This window comes from Eurosta solidaginis, chromosome 1, assembly GCF_040869045.1.
Source record: "Eurosta solidaginis isolate ZX-2024a chromosome 1, ASM4086904v1, whole genome shotgun sequence".
Taxonomy (NCBI): Eukaryota; Metazoa; Arthropoda; class Insecta; order Diptera; family Tephritidae; genus Eurosta; species Eurosta solidaginis.
The window spans coordinates 116,156,855-116,175,507 of NC_090319.1; the positions used below are offsets into that span (position 1 = coordinate 116,156,855).

Sequence of the window (18,653 nt, forward strand, 5' to 3'; positions counted from 1 at the left end):
ATTAAAAAAAAAAAAAAACCTTAAGCAAACGACAATTCACCAATTTTTTAAATAATGAGTCTGATATTTATGGATTTATATTACTTATTATCTGAAGTATAATTTATGGCGGCCACCGTGGTGTGATGGTAGCGTGCTCCGCCTACCACATCGGATGCCCTGGGTTCAAACCCCGGGCAAAGTAACATCAAAAATTTTAGAAATAAGGTTTTTCAATTAGAAGAAAATTTTTCTAAGCGGGGTCGCCCCTCGGCAGTGTTTGGCAAGCGCTCCGGGTGTATTTCTGCCATGAAAAGCTCTCAGTGAAAACTTATCTGCCTTGCAGGTGCCGTTCGGAGTCGGCATAAAATCAGGCATGCATAACCAACGAACCGATATCATTTCGTTACGATAATTAACGTTAATAAATGAAACAAAGTCATTTCGTTTCGTTTATTAACGTTAAGAACGTCAAATTAACGAAATGATTTTGTTTCGTTTTCTGCCATATCAAAACGAAATCAAATCGCTGATTATTAATTTCAAACTATGCTGGCAAAGCTGATTGATGGCGGAGTCATTAAAGGTGAAAGCATTAGCCAAGCTGATTGCAACTTTTCTAATGAATTTTGACAGTACGACCATTTCTCAGAGTATTTTTGACATTACCACCAACGAATTACACAAACAAATTACATGGAGTTTGTGTGTGTACATATGTCCGCTCGCTGTTACCACCTTACGGGTTCACCATGGCTATAGCATTGCCAGCACAATTCAAACATAAAGTATCACGTTTTTGTTAACGTTTTTAACGTTAACGAAAGCTTTTCGTTTCGGTTAAAAACGAGATACAATTTATCTTGATAATTTCTTTATCGATAATATTTCGAAGTGTTTCAACGGAAACGGTGGAAATTTTTTGATAAACGATTAGCTTAACGTTAGGGTGCATCCCTGCATAAAATCATGTAGGTCCCGTCCGGCCAATTTGTAGGGAAAATCAAGAGCACGACGCAAATTGGAAGAGGAGCTTGGCCTTAGATCTCTTCGGAGGTTATCGCACCTTATATTTATTTTATTTTTTTTTTAATTTATACTTATTTTTATTTATGTTATTACTTTATCTGAAAGTATGTAAATGAGTTATGCATGCTTTGATGTGAATTTTTCAAGCAATATATATGTGGTATTCTGCCTTCTGGCGTCACATGCCTTTAAACTAGGATTGGTCAGTGATAGCAGATGTAGGAAGTGCGGGTTGGAGGAGGAAACGATCGAGCACGTTCTGCGCTCGTGCCCCGCACTTGCCAGGCTAAGACTCCAGTTATTAGGAGTGATACAGCTGTCAGATCTAGAAGCAGCAAGTGGCTTAAGTCCTAGGAAGCTTCTAGTATTTGCCAAGAGGACGGAGTTATTTTATAACATAGGTCCTGGTTTTTGATAGGGTTTTTCAGTTTGGTCGTTAAAACAAACTTCTAATAACACTACGGACTCAATCAGTCTATGTGAGGTCCTCATGGACCGGCCAGTTCAACCTACCTACCTATGTGGTATTCTATCCCATTTCGACCAATTTTAAACCCGACCCCTTTAGAATTGGCTGAAAGTTTTTCTTCTTTTTCTACCTTACGAAAGACGTTTTTCAGAATTTTTTCAAATTTTTTCATCCAACTCAAGAAAAGTTATGAATTTAAAAAAAAAACACCGTTTTTGTGTTCAAAATGCTATAACTTTTTCAAAAATTTACCCTTTGGGATCTTTTTTTTTTAATTTTTTTTAAATGTACTTTTCGGAAAAAATACAAAAAAATTTTTAACGTTTTTTTTTTAATTTTTCAGTTTTTCGAGATTTTTCGAATTTCGCCATTTTTTTTCTCATAAAAAACTTCAATCAATTCTGCAATCATTACCACTAATCCCGGAGTGGACCGAATTTTTTTAATATTTTTTTTTATTTAATTGAAAAAAAAAATTTCCAAAAATAACATTTTTTGTTATCAATTTTATTTATATAACAAAAAAATGTAAGAAAATGATTTTTAAGTATTCTTTTCTTTATATACTATGGTAATTTTTAGAAAACTTAAATGTTTACTGTGTCAGTCATTAATCCTGGTTATTTTAATCGTAGTTTACCATAATATATAAAGAAAAGAATACTTAAAAATCATTTTCTTAAATTTTTTGTTATATAATTAAAATTGATAAAAAAAAATTTTTATTTTTGAAAATTTTTTTTTTTCAATTAAATAAAAAAAAAATATAAAAAAAAATCGGCCCACTCCGGGATTACTGGGGATGATTGCAGAATTGATTGAAGTTTTTTATGAGAAAAAAAAATGGCGAAATTCGAAAAATCTCGAAAAACTGAAAAATTTATTTGTATTTTTTCCGAAAAGTACATTTAAAAGCAAATTTAAAAAAAAAAGAAAGATCCCAAACGGTCAATTTTTAAAAAAGTTATAGCATTTTGAACACAAAAACGGTGTTTTTTTTTTAAATTTATAACTTTTTTTGAGTTGGATGAAAAAATTTGAAAAAATTCTGAAAAACGCCTTTCGTAAGGTAGAAAAAGAAGAAAAACTTTCAGCTAATTCTAAAGGGGTCGGGTTCAAAATTGGTCGAAATGGGATGGAATACCCCATATATGTATATATATTTTTTTTGGGCAATGTAATATCAATATCTTTTATTTAATTTGGAAAGTGGTGAGAATTTATCCCTTTAAAAATTAACAAATGTGGAAAATAGCCATCCACTCCCTTGAGCGGACACAGGTTGGCCGACGATGAGTGTCCGCCCAAGGGAAGTTTCCCTGTACCAAAAATGTAAACTTTAGAAACAAATTTCCATCTTGAGTAGCATTTTTTCCACTATTTTGTTCACCAGTGACAGTGAAATAATTACATTAGCAGCAGAGATAAAGCAAGGTTAGCTTACCATGAATTTTGCCATATGAAGCATCCTGCGACAAATAGTGGGATTTGAACTGATACCCACAACTAATCGGCGTTTGCGTCCAAATTTTATGGGCAATCGCGTCTCCCCACACACCGCCGTCCTTAAATCTGACGTGGACACCTTTTTTTCCATTTTGGTCGTTATTAAGTTCGCAAATTCGTTCTTGGTAAAACTGATCCTAAACTTTCTCAGGCCGCCAGATTCGTGGAACTCCGTCGAGTATTCAGCTTCATTTACATAATTTCTCTCCTCAGTTGTTAGATTACTGATATTCAAGGAGGAATTTCCTGTCTGGTCATGCGAAGATCCGAGTAACAGGCAACGAATTTCTTGGGATTTGTCGCAAGCCAAGGCATGCAAAGACTGTGGTTTTATTAGTCCATCAAGTTCATCAGAAATGTGAGTCCATACTGACGCTGTTTTTTTTATTATAGTCGATTCACAAGTGACTATTTGATCTCTGTACTTCAACATCACTTTTATAAGATCACGCCGATCAACTTTAGATTTTCGTCCACGCGCCATCTTTTTTTCTGAAATAATGAATTTAATTTTTCACCACAAGAATACCATTTTTTATTGTTATTTTTTTGGAGCCCATTCAATTTTAGCTCTATGTAGTTGGCATCTCCATATGTGAATAATTTAAAAATAGGAGTGGGGGTATGACTATAAATAATAATTTATATTACTTACCTTCTCAAATTTTGGAGTATTACTTTTTTTTTTTTTAATATTTATAGCACCATATCATTAAAAACAAAACTTTCACAAAATTAGAGCTCTTAAATTTTAGCACTTGTTAGATTCAAAGCTGGACTCAAACTAAAGTTCTGATTTGACTAACTTTTCGATTTGCATATTAAACTTAATTTGGCTGAACCAATTACATGGAAGTTTTGCAACTTTTCCATGAATGCATTTCTTTTTAAAGGTAATCTTGAGTACATACGCATAAGTAAATATTTTATTGAAAGAAGCTGGCGATCATCATTTTCAAATTCTTATAACTTAACGTTCATTAGACTGGGTCGATTTATTAACCAATATTGCGCCATCGATTTTTCGATAGGATTTGGGCTCAGGAAAAAAAGTTCCACTACGCATACCCAAAAAAATTATTTTGGAGCCTGCGAAATTTCATTTTTTTTTCGACTTCGATTTTTAAGGTTTTTTTCATGACCTACTAATAAAATTTTCATTTGATTTGATTTGGCAATAAATTATCACGTAAAATCTTCAACTTCTTCCGCCAACTTTTCGCCGATTGGTTTCGCTAACTTCAGTCTTATTTTAGCGCAGAATGTCATAAAAAAAAATTTTATAAAGCTATACATTTTTTTCTCGCTGCTAATTTGCAATAAATTAGGTACTCATTATGTAAAATTTTCAACTTCTTCCGCCAACCTTTCGCCGATTGGTTTCGCTAACTTCAGTCTTATTTTAGCTATAAATTTTTGTAAAGCTATAAATTTTTTTTTCTCGCAGTTAATTTGCAATAAATTAGGTACTCATTATGTAAAGTTTTCAACTTATTCCGCAACCTTTCGCCGATTGGTTTCGCTAACTTCAGTCTTATTTTAGCGCAGAATGTCATAAAAAAAAATTTTGTAAAGCTATAAATTTTTTTTCTCGCAGTTAATTTGCAATAAATTAGGTACTCATTATGTAAAGTTTTCAACTTATTCCGCCAGCCCTTCGCCGATTGGTTTCGCTAACTTCAGTCTTATTTTAGCGCAGAATGTCATAAAAAAAAATTGTGTAAAGCTATAAATTTTTTTTCTCGCTGTTAATTTGCAATAAATTAGGTACTCATTATGTAAAATTTTCAACTTCTTCTGTCATAAAAAAAAATTTTGTAAAGCTATAAATTTTTTTTCTCGCAGTTAATTTGCAATAAATTAGGTACTCATTATGTAAAGTTTTCAACTTATTCCGCCAACCCTTCGCCGATTGGTTTCGCTAACTTCAGTCTTACTTTAGCGCAGAATGTCATAAAAAAATTTTTGTAAAGCTATAAATATTTTTTCTCGCTGTTTGCAATAAATTAGGTACTCATTATGTAAAATTTTCAACTTCTTCCGCCAACTTTTCGCCGATTGGTTTCGCTAACTTCAGTCTTATTTTAGCGCAGAATGTCATAAAAAAAAATTTTGTAAAGCTATAAATATTTTTTCTCGCTGTTAATTTGCAATAAATTAGGTACTCATTATGTAAAATTTTCAACTTATTCCGCCAACCCTTCGCCGATTGGTTTCGCTAACTTCAGTCTTATTTTAGCGCAGAATGTCATAAAAAAAAATTTTGTAAAGCTATACATTTTTTTTTCTCGCAGTTAATTTGCAATAAATTAGGTACTCATTATGTAAAGTTTTCAACTTATTCCGCCAACCCTTCGCCTATTGGTTTCGCTAACTTCAGTCTTATTTTAGCGCAGAATGTCATAAAAAAAATTTTGTAAAGCTATAAATTTTTTTTCTCGCTGTTAATTTGCAATAAATTAGGTACTCATTATGTAAAATTTTCAACTTCCGCCAACTTTTCGCCGATTGGTTTCGCTAACTTCAGTCTTATTTTAGCGCAGAATGTCATAAAAAAAAATTTTGTAAAGCTATAAATTGTTTTTTCTCGCAGTTAATTTGCAATAAATTAGGTACTCATTATGTAAAGTTTTCAACTTATTCCGCCAACCTTTCGCCGATTGGTTTCGCTAACTTCAGTCTTATTTTAGCGCAGAATGTCATAAAAAAAATTTTTGTAAAGCTATAAATATTTTTTCTCGCTGTTAATTTGCAATAAATTAGCTACTCATTATGTAAAATTTTCAACTTCTTCCGCCAACTTTTCGCCGATTGGTTTCGCTAACTTCAGTCTTATTTTAGCGCAGAATGTCATAAAAAAAAATTTTGTAAAGCTATAAATTTTTTTTCTCGCTGTTAATTTGCAAAAAATTAGGTACTCATTATGTAAAATTTTCAACTTCTTCCGCCAACTTTTCGCCGATTGGTTTCGCTAACTTCAGTCTTATTTTAGCGCAGAATGTCATAAAAAAAAATTTTGTAAAGCTATAAATATTTTTCTCGCTGTTAATTTGCAATAAATTAGGTACTCATTATGTAAAATTTTCAACTTATTCCGCCAACCCTTCGCCGATTGGTTTCGCTAACTTCAGTCTTATTTTAGCGCAGAATGTCATAAAAAAAAATTTTGTAAAGCTATAAATTTTTTTTCTCGCAGTTAATTTGCAATAAATTAGGTACTCATTATGTAAAGTTTTCAACTTATTCCGCCAACCCTTCGCCGATTGGTTTCGCTAACTTCAGTCTTATTTTAGCGCAGAATGTCATAAAAAAAATTTTGTAAAGCTATAAATTTTTTTTCTCGCAGTTATTTGCAATAAATTAGGTACTCATTATGTAAAATTTTCAACTTATTCCGCCAACCTTTCGCCGATTGGTTTCGCTAACTTCAGTCTTATTTTAGCGCAGAATGTCATAAAAAAAAATTTTAAAGCTATAATTTTTTTTTCTCGCAGTTAATTTGCAATAAATTAGGTACTCATTATGTAAAATTTTCAATTTATTCCGCCAACCTTTCGCCGATTGGTTTCGCTAACTTCAGTCTTATTTTAGCGCAGAATGTCATAAAAAAAAAATTTGTAAAGCTATAAATTTTTTTTTCTCGTACTTAATTTGCATTTAATTAGCTACTAATTATGTAAAATTTTCAACTTATTCCGCCAACCTATCGCCGCTAAAATAAGGGACGTCACGACCTATCTTATGAGTGTGCAATGTAAACGAAAACTCACCGACGGTTAACGCACGTACGTACGTAGCCCAGAACGAAGAAATCAAAACAATTTTGATTTTTTCCGTAAGAACGTGTCAGCTGATCGCTCTCTCACAAGACAGAGTTGCCTATTAAACATTTTGTGTGCTATGTTTGGACCAATTGCAGTTATTATACAAAAAGGCCTAATGATTGTTTAAAATTTTGTTGAATTCGGTCAAACGTGTTTCGTACGACAAACGTCCGTACGTATGGCACACGTCGGTGGGCAACTGCCGCTTTAAGCTGGATACATTGGTGCTTTATCGGTAACCGTATCGGTAACCTTTTAACAGCTGATTCGACCAACCTTATGAGAATCAATGCAATCGATTATTGGTGCCGCTAAAGTCGTAACCGTATCGTAGCCAACCAATTGGGTTTTGGTTTACCGTCGTAACGATAAACAGCTGATTACGTTAGGGATACGGATACAGCGATACGACATACGGCACCAATGACTCCAGCTTTAACTGTTGCTTCAAAAGATGAACAGCATCGCTACTATTTTTTAAACGGTTTTATTTGGCTTGAGTTGACAGGCTGGCTGGTTGGAACGAATTTTGTAATTGAAATTTAAATAACTTGCCAATAAGCTACAAGCTTGAAACTTGGAATATAGTTCAGAACTTGATGACAATGCAATAACCAGAAAAAAATCGCCGCTAGGTGGCGCAACGATCGAGATATTCACAAAAATCGTATTTGTGGTCCGATTTGGCTCATATTTTTTGTAACATATAATACATACATGAATAGAATAGACCTCTGATGTCCGATTTGGCTCATATTTGGAACAAATGTTACATACAGTCCGGTAGAAGTGACATCAAAATATTTTGGAGTTGGAAGAGGGACGTGCATACGTGGCGCAGAGTCGAGTAAAGTCTTTGGAAGGATTATGTATTGAGGATTTAGATTGTTATAAATTGTAAGGAAAGAGTCCTTGTAATAATGAGTCACTAAATGAACTAAATAGAACGGGAAATAATGGCAATTAATAAAGACTAAAAACTTGAAAATAAAATAATTAAACAAAAAATTTAAGTTAAACGGTTTTATTGAAAACAATACTTACAAGAAGTAATAATAATACTAAAAGCTAGAAAATAAATAGGTAGGTCCTAGGTACTAGTAATCACACTCCTCAACGCTTTTATTTAATTGTCTCATCGATGAGGAGTATGATGACTAGTACCTAGGACCTACCTATTTATTTTCTAGCTTTTAGTATTATCATTACTTCATTTAAGTATTGTTTTCAATAAAATCGTTACACTTAAAAAAATTTTTTAAAATTATTTTATTTCATATATTCATCTTTGCGGATGGGTGTTACCACGTTACGAACGCTCCAGCATGACACGCTCTTTTAAGCATAAAAACCATAGCAGGTATAATGGAGAAAATTTGCATAGCTTTCTACCTAACTCAAATACAAAAATCTTTCGCAAGTGATGCACAGGTAATCATAAACTTGCTGTTCAGACGTATGTACAATACATATGTAGCTCATATTTTAAGCGGCATTATTGGAATGCTTTACGAAGAAACATGCAAAGACTATGGCGCATTGTCATAAATAAAATAGATTTTATATTTAGCTGCAGCTTTTTTGACATATAGCTCATAGAAAATTATATCAAAAAGCTGTAACTAAATTTAAAACCTATTTTATTTTGACTGACTATGCGCCTATATATTTTTATAAAATATGCCACTTACCATACGGTGCACCATAAAAAAAATTAAAATTTTTTTTCCGAATTTATAAAATACTACACTTATCTACGGCAAATTCGTGTGCAAGAATAATTTTCCTAGCTGGTCTCTAAGGTGGTTTTATGAGGGTGGCACGCTATTTTCACGTGAAGTTGGTGCACCATAAAAAATTTAAATATTTTTTTTTTCGAAATTATAAAATATTCCACTTATCTATGGCAAATTTACGGCAAATTCATGTGCAAGAATTATTTTCCTAGCAGGTCGCTAAGGTGGTTTTATGAGGGTGGCACGCTAACTTCGCGTGAAGTTGGCGTGCCACCCTATATTTTCTAAAATATGGCCACGGAAAATTTTTTTTTCACGGATAATTCACGGCAAATTCACGTGCAAGAATTACTATCCTAACTGGTGTCTAAGGTGGTTTTCGAAAAGTGGCACTCTAACTTCACGTAAATTTGGCGGTGCACCATAAAACAATTTTAATTTTTTTTTCGAATTTATAAAATATGCCACTTATATACGGCAAATTCGGTATACAAGAATTATTTTCCTAACTGGTGTCTAATGTGGCTTTCGAAAAGTGGCACGCTAACTTCGCGTGAAGTTGGCGGTGCACCATAAAAAATTTGAAATTTTTTTTTCGAATTTATAAAATATGCCACTTATCTATGGCAAATTTACGACGAATTCGTGTGCAAGAATTATTTTCCTAGCTGATCGCTAAGGTGGTTTTCTGAGGGTGGCACGCTAACTTCACGTAAATCAACGTGTTGGCCGTGTTGATATCATCGGCCTAAACACCCGCGCTGTTAGTTCTGCTTACTCCAAACTGGAAAAAGAAGCGGTAAAGATGGGTTTGATGGTGAATGAGGACAAAACGAAGTACCTGCTGTCATCGAGCAAAGAGTCAGCGCATATACGCCTTGGCAACCACGCTACTGTTGGCAGCCATAATTTCGAAATAGTAAAAGACTTCGTTTATTTGGGAACCAGCATCAACACTAGCAACAACATCAGCACTGAAATCCACCGAAGAATCAATCTTGCCAATAAATGCTACTTTGGACTAGGTAGGCAATTGAAAAGTAAAGTCCTCTCTCGGCGAACGAAAATCATACTCTACAAGTCACTTATCGAACCCGTCCTGCTATAAGGGGCAGAAGCATGGACCATGACAACAGCAGATGAAGCGGCTTTTGGAGTGTTCGAGAGAAAAATTCTTCGAAAGATTTATGGACCTCTACGCGTTGGCGATGGCGAGTACCGAAGAAGATTTAATGATGAGCTGTACGAGCTTTACGCAGACATCAACATAGTCCAGCGAATTAAAACGCAGCGGCTGCGCTGGCTAAGCCATGTTATGCGAATGAAAGATGATGCTCCGGCCAAGAAAGTGTTTCTATCGGAACCCGCCTATGGAAACAGAGGTAGAGGGCGGCCCTCACTCCGTTGGAAGGACCAGGTGGAAAACGATTTAAACTCCCTTGGTGTGACCAATTTGCGCCGGTTGGCGGAGCGAAGGAGCGACTGGCGCGCCTTGTTGGACGGCCATAACCGTTTAGACGGTTAAGCGCCAATTAAGTAAGTAAGTAAGTAACGTTTTGGCCATTTCGGAAAGAACCGAGGTTTTTGCCTCGAAATCTCGCAGACCGTTCAAAAATTTTCAGGAGTAGCTCCTTGCGGAGGGATTGCCCCTCCTTCACTTACTTCAGAGAGGCTTCGAACCTAACCCCGGTCTTTCGAATTGGTAGTGCTGCGTCTGCTGAAAAGAAATAGAGATACATCAAATAGCCACAGTTTTGTTTGCATATCTCGTGCAAAGCGTAGTTTCGCCTAGGGTTAATTCCTAATAATCGTCGCGAACACTATTTCTTAAAGTAATTTGTGGCTCCTTTGCGGTCACGCACAAAGGCGACTTACGGTTGCTATTAATGGTCTATTAATACTCATCACTTTCGTGGCACAGGGCGCCTACAGTTTTTCGGCTGTTTTTAAGAGCTACAATTCCCGATGTGCGAACAATAGTAATCCCGACCACCAGTCGCTACCACGCCTCCTGACCCTCACATCATATGCCAGCTATAGGACTGCGACTTCGAACTCATACCTTCGTCGACGTCACTTTCCTAGAAGCTCTAGGTGTAGCTCCGAAGACTTTCCAACGGATGCTTTTGTCGCGCTATGCTGCCGAGCTACACCAAAGAAACACCTTGAAACATTAGGGAGTGACTATTCGGCCAAGTACGCCTTCTTCGAAATCATAAGCAATCTAAGTGGAAGTCATTGCGTAATCGGTGAAAATCGTAAAATACTCGGCGCATCTACATAATTAAAATTTTACAAGGACCCTGGATAAAATTTTTAAAAAGTAGACCAAAGTTTGTAGACGTTTGTGTTCACATGATTTATTTCAATAGTCTTCGTTAAATCAAAACGATATTTTACAATGAAAGTCGACCGATTTTAAGTTGAAAGATGTTTACTGCTGTTTTCCGGCCTTATGATATAAGAGCTCATTATGGATGACCGCTTAGATCAGTTTTCAGACTAGTTCGACGGTCCACTACGTTAGGGTAATAGCACACACAGTCATTAGTTCGACTGTCTTGGGAAAGCTTTTGCTTCACCACTAGTGTTCTTGCGAAGGATTTGGCTTATTCTTTCAGCCAATCGCAATATACATTTTTTTTTTAAATCGGCACTTTTCTTGCTTTTTAACAACTTGAGGGCAATTTGAAAACAATTTGAAACGCCTTGGGTCATTTTATTTGAATTCATTGTTCATTAGTAATTTAAAAAAAAAAAAAATATGCAAAGTGAGCATATAAATCTCTACTATATATTTGTGAAAGTATGTCTGTATGTATGTTTGAACTTGCAGCCTAAGCCGCAGAATGGAATCGAACAAAATTTTGCCATGACATACCCTGAGTGCGTCAATCTATGGTAGGCTATATAAAAAAATTTTTCGACAAGGGGGCGTGGCACCTCCCATACAACTGGAATTTTTCGTAGTCAATATATCTGAAAGTGTTAAGGCTAGACGACTGAAATTAGGTGAGGAGGTATATAAAAGTAACCCCTACCCCGTCGGGAAATATTGGGGATAGCGAAAAAGGGGCGTGGCGTATCTCATACAAATGGGGGTTGGGATTAGTCTAATATATTAGTCTACATAGTACTGCTTTTATTTATACCCGAACAACGTCGGGTACTCTGCTAGTTTATTATATAACTTTTCTTTTAGTGTTTTGTTTTAATAACTTGGTGAAATGAGTGATGCAAAGTCCGTGTTAAGCTGACATCGAAAACGCTTGTTTTTTTTAAATACTTTTGAACAGTTAGAAAGAGTTAAATTTCGCAATTAGTTTCTTATAACTGGCAGTGATGCGCATCTGTTGATACCACTTTCGACCATATCCGACATGAACAATAAATGGCCTAAACAGTCTTAAACGAGTAGTGTAGCGAGGTTGTGTAGCGCAATATATAGCTTCTCCAACCCAATTGTCAACCTCACCTTCGAGCGGCGAATCCCGTTTCACTAACAGACGAGGCTCTGGCGACCCCAAGCTCCTCATGGAACTTGAGGGTGGGGAGGGAGGGATGGCCTGAAGGTTTAATGTGGCCATATAAATCGTTCCCGAGATGGTCGGGCCAGCACCTTAATGGTGCTGTGTTACCGGAGCGTATCGGATCTGTATCCGACAAAGGACCATCACATCGATAACACTCCCCAAAGCCTTCGGGGAGTAACTAATCGCTACAACAACAACAACAACAACAGTAGAAAATATAGTAACGAGCCGGACGCCGCCGCGCCGATATCTTTGACATTCGGCGGCGGCGTGCGAAAAACGACCCTAATCGGCGGCGGCGGCGGCGTTTATCGGCGGCGTATATCTCTAATGTGTCGGACCTATTAAAAAAAACAAATTACACACATGAAGTAAACGAACATGGGAAGGTCATATACATAACGTATTTACATTAGACTGGGTCGATTTATTAACCGATATCGCGCCATCGATTTTTCGATAGGATTTGGGCTCATGAAAAAAAGTTCCACTACGCATGCCCAAAAAAATAATTTTCGAGCCTGCGAAAATTAATTTTTTGACTTTGATTTTTAAGATTTTTTTCATGACCTACTAAAAAAATGTTCATTTGATTGTAAATTTTTTTTTTTACAAAAAACTGTTATCGCCAACGTTTTTAGCGGACATTTTTGGGTCGGACAGGGTATACATATGAACATTTTTTTAGTAGGTCATGGCAAAAACCTTAAAAATCGAAGTCGAAAAAAAGGCAAAAAATGAAATCTCACACGCTCGAAAATTATTTTTTTTTGGGTATGCGTAGTGGTGGAACTTTTTTTCATGAGCCCAAAACCTATCGAAAAATCGATGGCGCGATATCGGTTAACTTTCGTCCATACAAATCGAAGCCCAATGTACATACATATGTACGTGTGTACATGACCGTAACTATCCACTTGGCTGTTCTATTTGTGATACTTATGTATGAGGAGTATAGAGAACATTTTCTAAGATGTGTGTCGCAGCTTTTCCCTAGTTTACGTTGCATTTTACAAAATTTTTAATCCGCTTATTGCACAAGCGCGGCAGGATTTTTTTGAAAGGGTTGAAATTGTTACTGTGTGGTTACTGAAATTTTTTTTTTCAAATTATAAGATATTCCACTTATCTACGGCAAATTCGTGTGCAAGAATTATTTTCCTAGCAGGTCGCTAAGGTGGTTTTATGAGGGTGGCACGCCAACTTCACGTGAAGTTGGCGTGCCACCCTATATTTTCTAAAATATGGCCACGGCAAATTTTTTGTTTCACGGATAAATTACGGCAAATTCACGCAATTTTCCCAATAGGTAATTTTTTCCACGTAAAAGTTGTCTTGTCAACTTCAGAGAGGTCGCTTTAGCACAATAAAGCGAAAAAAAATTTGGGGTTTTTTCGAAAATTTTTGCTGCCCAAACGTGGGCAATCGATGGACAAACGAATGACATTTGATTTTTTCATTACTCGCAAATGGAGGTGCCAACTTCACACCCGATTTTTTTTTTTTTAAATAACTTTTTAACAGAAGGTGGACGAACGAAATTTTTTCCTGGACAAACCTGGACAAACGAATGGCATTTGGTTTTTTTTAATTGCTCGCAAATGGAGGTGCCAACTTCACACATGATTTTTTTTTTAAATAACTTTTTAACAAAAGGTGGACAAACGAAAAGTTTTCCTGGACAAACATGGAGAAACGAGGGACAAACGGTTGGTTTTTTTTTAATTATTCGCACATGTAGGTGCCAACTTCACAGAGGTTTAAATTTGGTGTAATTAAATAAAAAAAAAACAATGCACAGCATTATGTCAACATACAACACAAACCTGGGCATGCAGCTGATCTACAAAACACAAAAATTATAGACAAAAATAACCAACGAAAAGCCAGGTACACATTTGAAAGCCTGCGAATATTGCAAAGAAGAGACAAAACAATAAACAAAAAGGAAGATACAGATGACGTTGCTGCTGCCTACTCCCTCTGTCTTTAACATCGATTCGTTTTAGTATGACAATGATACCACTATAGAATAGTACCGGAAATAGTTTAAGTTTTAGCAAAATTGTTTAAAGTTATCCAATTATGTGAGTGTTTCTATAAAAAATGTGTTATAAGATAAAATTATTCAAGGTGCTTTTTGCCTCTGGTTTTGTGATATTTGTTTGTATGTAATACTGCAATTACTAATGTTTAAATGTTACGCACTTTTTCCTTTTCTGTTTCTTATACTAATGTATTTTTTTTATATTAATGTATTGCTTTTGCTATTAAAATACACAGATCACCCTTGAAAAGGATAGAGAGACTAGCGAAAGTCGGGTTGGAATGGTGAAATAAGTTGTTTTTATTTGCACCAAACGCTATTGGTCAAAAGAGCCTATTTAAGCCTTAGTAAATAAATGCGTTTTCGTTTTTGATTGGACTTAAACTTAAACTAGCCCAACCCTCGATATTAAAAAAAAAAAAAAAAACAAGTGTAATAAATTTAATTAAACCATATTAAATTAGCATTAAATATGGGGTAATTAAATACGGTTAAGTATTTTGATTGGGCGTATGGGTTGTTGTAGCTTAAACTTAAGCTTAAATTAAGCTAGCCCAACACTGGATAATTTTTTAAAAATCAAGTGTAATAAATTTAACTAACCCGTATTAAATTAGCATTAAATATAGAGTAATTAAATACCTTTTCGTTTTTTGATTGGGCATAAACTTAAGCTAGCCCCACCCTTGAAAAAAAAAAACAGGTTTTATAAATTTAATGAACCCGTATTAGATTCGGTTAGTGTGGCCACCGGTGCGAGCACCAGTGCACTTAAGCCCATAAAGGTCCCGTTGTGATACCACGTGGATCTCTCCCCTACTCAAACCAACAGGTCGATTTAGCAAACGTCAGGAATTTCTTAGGTTCCAAATTAACCAGATCACAAAGATCGTCAAGAAAGGAGATCCCAGAGATGTCTTCGTCTTGTGCCAAAGCGCTGGACAATCGCACAGAAAATGCTTGACTGTTTCTATCTCCTCTTCGTCTTTGCCGCTTCTGCAGTAATCATTATAGGGAGCACCCAGCCGTTGTGCATGCCTCCCGATTGCTATGTGGCCGGTTATAAGTCCAACCGCCAGAGATATGTCCCCCCTTTCAAGAAGAAGGAGACGTCTCGCTCGTCTCGCGTCCCATTCACGCCACACGAGCTTAGTGTGGTTGCAGGATTCAAGATTGCTCCATCTCACACTCGGGGAAAAACCCTTTCAAAGTGAGCTTACAGGTAGCGAGCGGCATGTTCAATCCCTTCCAGACGATGAAAGCGGAACGGATGCGCTCCCTCTTGCAAGTTCGTCAGCCATCTCATTGCCCGGTACATCCGAGTGTGCAGGCACCCATACCAGACTAAGGGAAGTTTGCTTAGCGATCTCGTTGAGAGATTTGCGGCACTTCTCTACTGCCCTGGACTTACATGAGACCGATCAAAGCGCTTTTAGTGCAGCCTGGCTGTCAGAGTAAATACAATTTGGTTATAGCCGTGAACAGAATTTCTAAGGTGCTCGACGGCCTCCTTAACAGCAGCCGCCTGAAAGACGCTGCAATGATCGGGTAGGCTAAAGGATAGATTCCACCCTAGTTGAGGTGCAAAGACACCGCTACCCACCTTATTATCCAGTTTGGAGCCATCAGTATATATCTGGGGCCTATCGCTCAGGTCCGGCGGCTCCCTCAACCAATAATCCCTGTCCGGGATAACAACTTCGTACTTCATATCGAAAAAGACAGACGGAGCGCAATAGTCCGACGAAGGCAAATCCAGATTCTTAAGAATGGCTGCATGGCCATCCACATTGTCTCTCCAGCCGGATAACTCGCAGCCGCGGAGCAGAAAAGGCCGCAGAGCAGAAAAGGCCGCACATTGCTTGGCCATTAAATCTATTGGTAACACATTAAAAATAGTGTCCAGCGCTTCCGCAGGGGTGGTGCGCAGTGTACACCCTACGCAGACTAGAGAACTTCTTTGTTTGATTTAGTATCTAGGCTCGTCCACCAGACCAATGCCCCGTATAAAAGGATTGGTCTAACCACAGCAGTGTAAGCCATAGGGTAATATCCGGTGATAGTCCCCATCTTTGCGCAACAGCACCCCTACAGCTGTACGGTACCACCGTTGCTTTTTTCACACGCTCCTGAGCGTTTTCCCTCCAGGATAGTTCCTATCCAAAATTACTCCTAGGTATTTGGCATAGTACCTCAGCGTCATGGTAGTACCCGCTAGCACCGGCGGCTGCAACGCAGGTACCTTATATTTCCTTGTGAACAGTACCAGTTCAGTTTTGGCTGAATTGACCGATATACCTTTACTCCTGGTCAATTTCTTCACGAGTCTAAGCTTAGTTTGCATTAGATCGCATAGTGTCTGTGGAAACTTTCCACTAACTAACAGCGCGAGGTCATCCGCATATGCGATTACCTTGCCACAACCGTCCTCAAGAGAAATCAAGAGCTCATTAAGTGTGGCAACCCATAGAAGTGGAGAAAGTACCCCACCCTGTGGGGTGCCTCTCCGTATGTGTTTGACCACCGTTGAGTCTACGAGGTCGGCATGAACCTTTCTTCGCAGCAGTAACTGCTGAACGAGTTTCACTAGCCCCGAATCGGCCCCTAAGCTCGATTTGGGAGGCGACCGCATGCAAGGCCGTTTCCGAGGACTTCCCTTTCATGTACGCATGTTGGGATGTCGACAAATTTCCCTCCAAGGACTCCCTTAGTATAGAGTCCATTAATCTCTCGAGTGTCTTCAGCTGGAAGAATGTCAGACAAATCGGTCTGAAGTCTTTAGGGTCACGTGACAAGTCCTTCCAGCTTTTGGTATAAAGGTGACCCTTGAATCGTTCCAACCCTGTGGAATATGGTTAAGAGCACAAACTCCTTTGAAAATGTTATACAACCTGGTGCTTTGAAAGGCTTGAACGACATTATAGCCCATTTTATTTTACCCATAGTAATGAACTTCCCCTCATACGGTTCACCAGTATGAGTCTCCCTCCAGTTCATTACTTCATCACTACCGCCCGGAAAGTGCGTACTCAGGACAGGCAAAGGGTGCTCTCCGCCGAATCCGCCATCAGATCCTTGCAGGCCCAATCAGATCTTATAATCCCCGAGAAAACCCGTATTAAATTAGCATTAAATATTTTGAAATTTAGTAAGGTCTCGTTTTTTGATTAGGCTAGCCTAGAACACCTCCTTAATACTCGTACCAGCCTAGCCATGCAACCGGTTATCATAACCCTAGCAGAAACCTTACGAACATTAAATTCATAATTCATTTAATTTTTTATTATATATATTTTTTGGTGTTTATTTATCATTTTAGTCGGAGTCCACATCATCTGCTTCCACCAAGTTTGCTCTTCTAAAATGTGTATGGTGTAATCAATTACTTGGCATTAACGACCGTCCCAAATTATTGGAGTGCTTACACGTTTCCTGCTCGCAATGTGTTAACACAAAATTCTCTGAATTGGATCGAACTATGCCACCGCTTATTCATTGTCCCATTTGTAATATGGCCTCACAAAATGAATTTATCATTGATAATCAATTCCTAATTGAGCAATGTACAGCAGCTGGTGATAACAGTTTGACCGATGGAAGTTTAACAGATGCATCAAAATCTTCTGTTACTGCCAATGTTGCATGTAGCAGTTGCTCTGATAATGCTATAGCCACATCTTGGTGTGTAGATTGTAGTGAATATATATGTGACAGTTGCGTTCAGGCTCATCAACGGTTAAAAATCACCAAGGATCATACAATTAAGCCAAAGGAAGAAGCCAATAGTGAACAATTACCGGGTGCGGCTGGTGTAGATAAATTGCATATGTGTCATCTTCATCCGCAAGAAAAGTTATCTTTATTCTGCGAGACTTGCGATAAATTAACATGCCGTGATTGCCAACTAAGTGATCATCGTGATCATAAATATAAATTTGCACATGAGATTGCTACTGAGACTAGACAAGCGTTGAAAACCCTTGTATCAGAAATTAACTACAAACGCTTCCTGCTTTCATCTGCTACAAAAGTAATTGATGATAGACAAAAACAAATTTCCGATCGTAAAAAAGATCTAATTAAAGAGATCACCGCAATGGTAGTAAAAATAACCAATACAGTGAATATGCGTGGTAAACAATTAGCAATGCGTCTAAATGAGGTGTGCGATACCAAAATGAAAGTGCTAATCGAAAAGAAGGATGCTTTGCAATTATTATCCGATAACACAGATCACTGCATTGAATTTATGGAAAATGCCATGGAAAAGGGGAGTGATTATGCGATTTTGTCTAGTAAAAAATCATTAGTTCGACATTTGCAAAAGCTGAAATGCCAACGCGCAGACATACCGAATCCCGAAATTCCAGTGCGGATTCAAGTACAATTGAATCAAGTTTCGGAACTACAAAAAGGTAAGGCTAAACTGGCGTCCTTTGTCACAAGGCAGCAAAGTGCCAAAGGTGAAATCATTAAATTTTTGCTTGGGAAATTTAACAAATTTCTGGTATACAACAAATTTAGAAACCG

At 37.1% G+C, this 18,653-nt stretch overlaps 1 protein-coding gene across 5 annotated transcripts in view; it reads left to right on the plus strand.

Moving 5' to 3' along the window:
- The window catches only part of bon (tripartite motif-containing protein bonus), a 162,506-nt gene that overhangs the window by 66,924 nt on the left and 76,929 nt on the right, over positions 1-18,653 (plus strand). For all 5 annotated transcript variants that reach the window (XM_067759731.1, XM_067759734.1, XM_067759733.1 and 2 more), the window contains exon 2: positions 17,443-18,538. In XM_067759731.1, the coding sequence (XP_067615832.1) occupies positions 17,443-18,538 (1,096 nt within the window). The remainder of the gene's footprint in view (positions 1-17,442; positions 18,539-18,653) is intronic.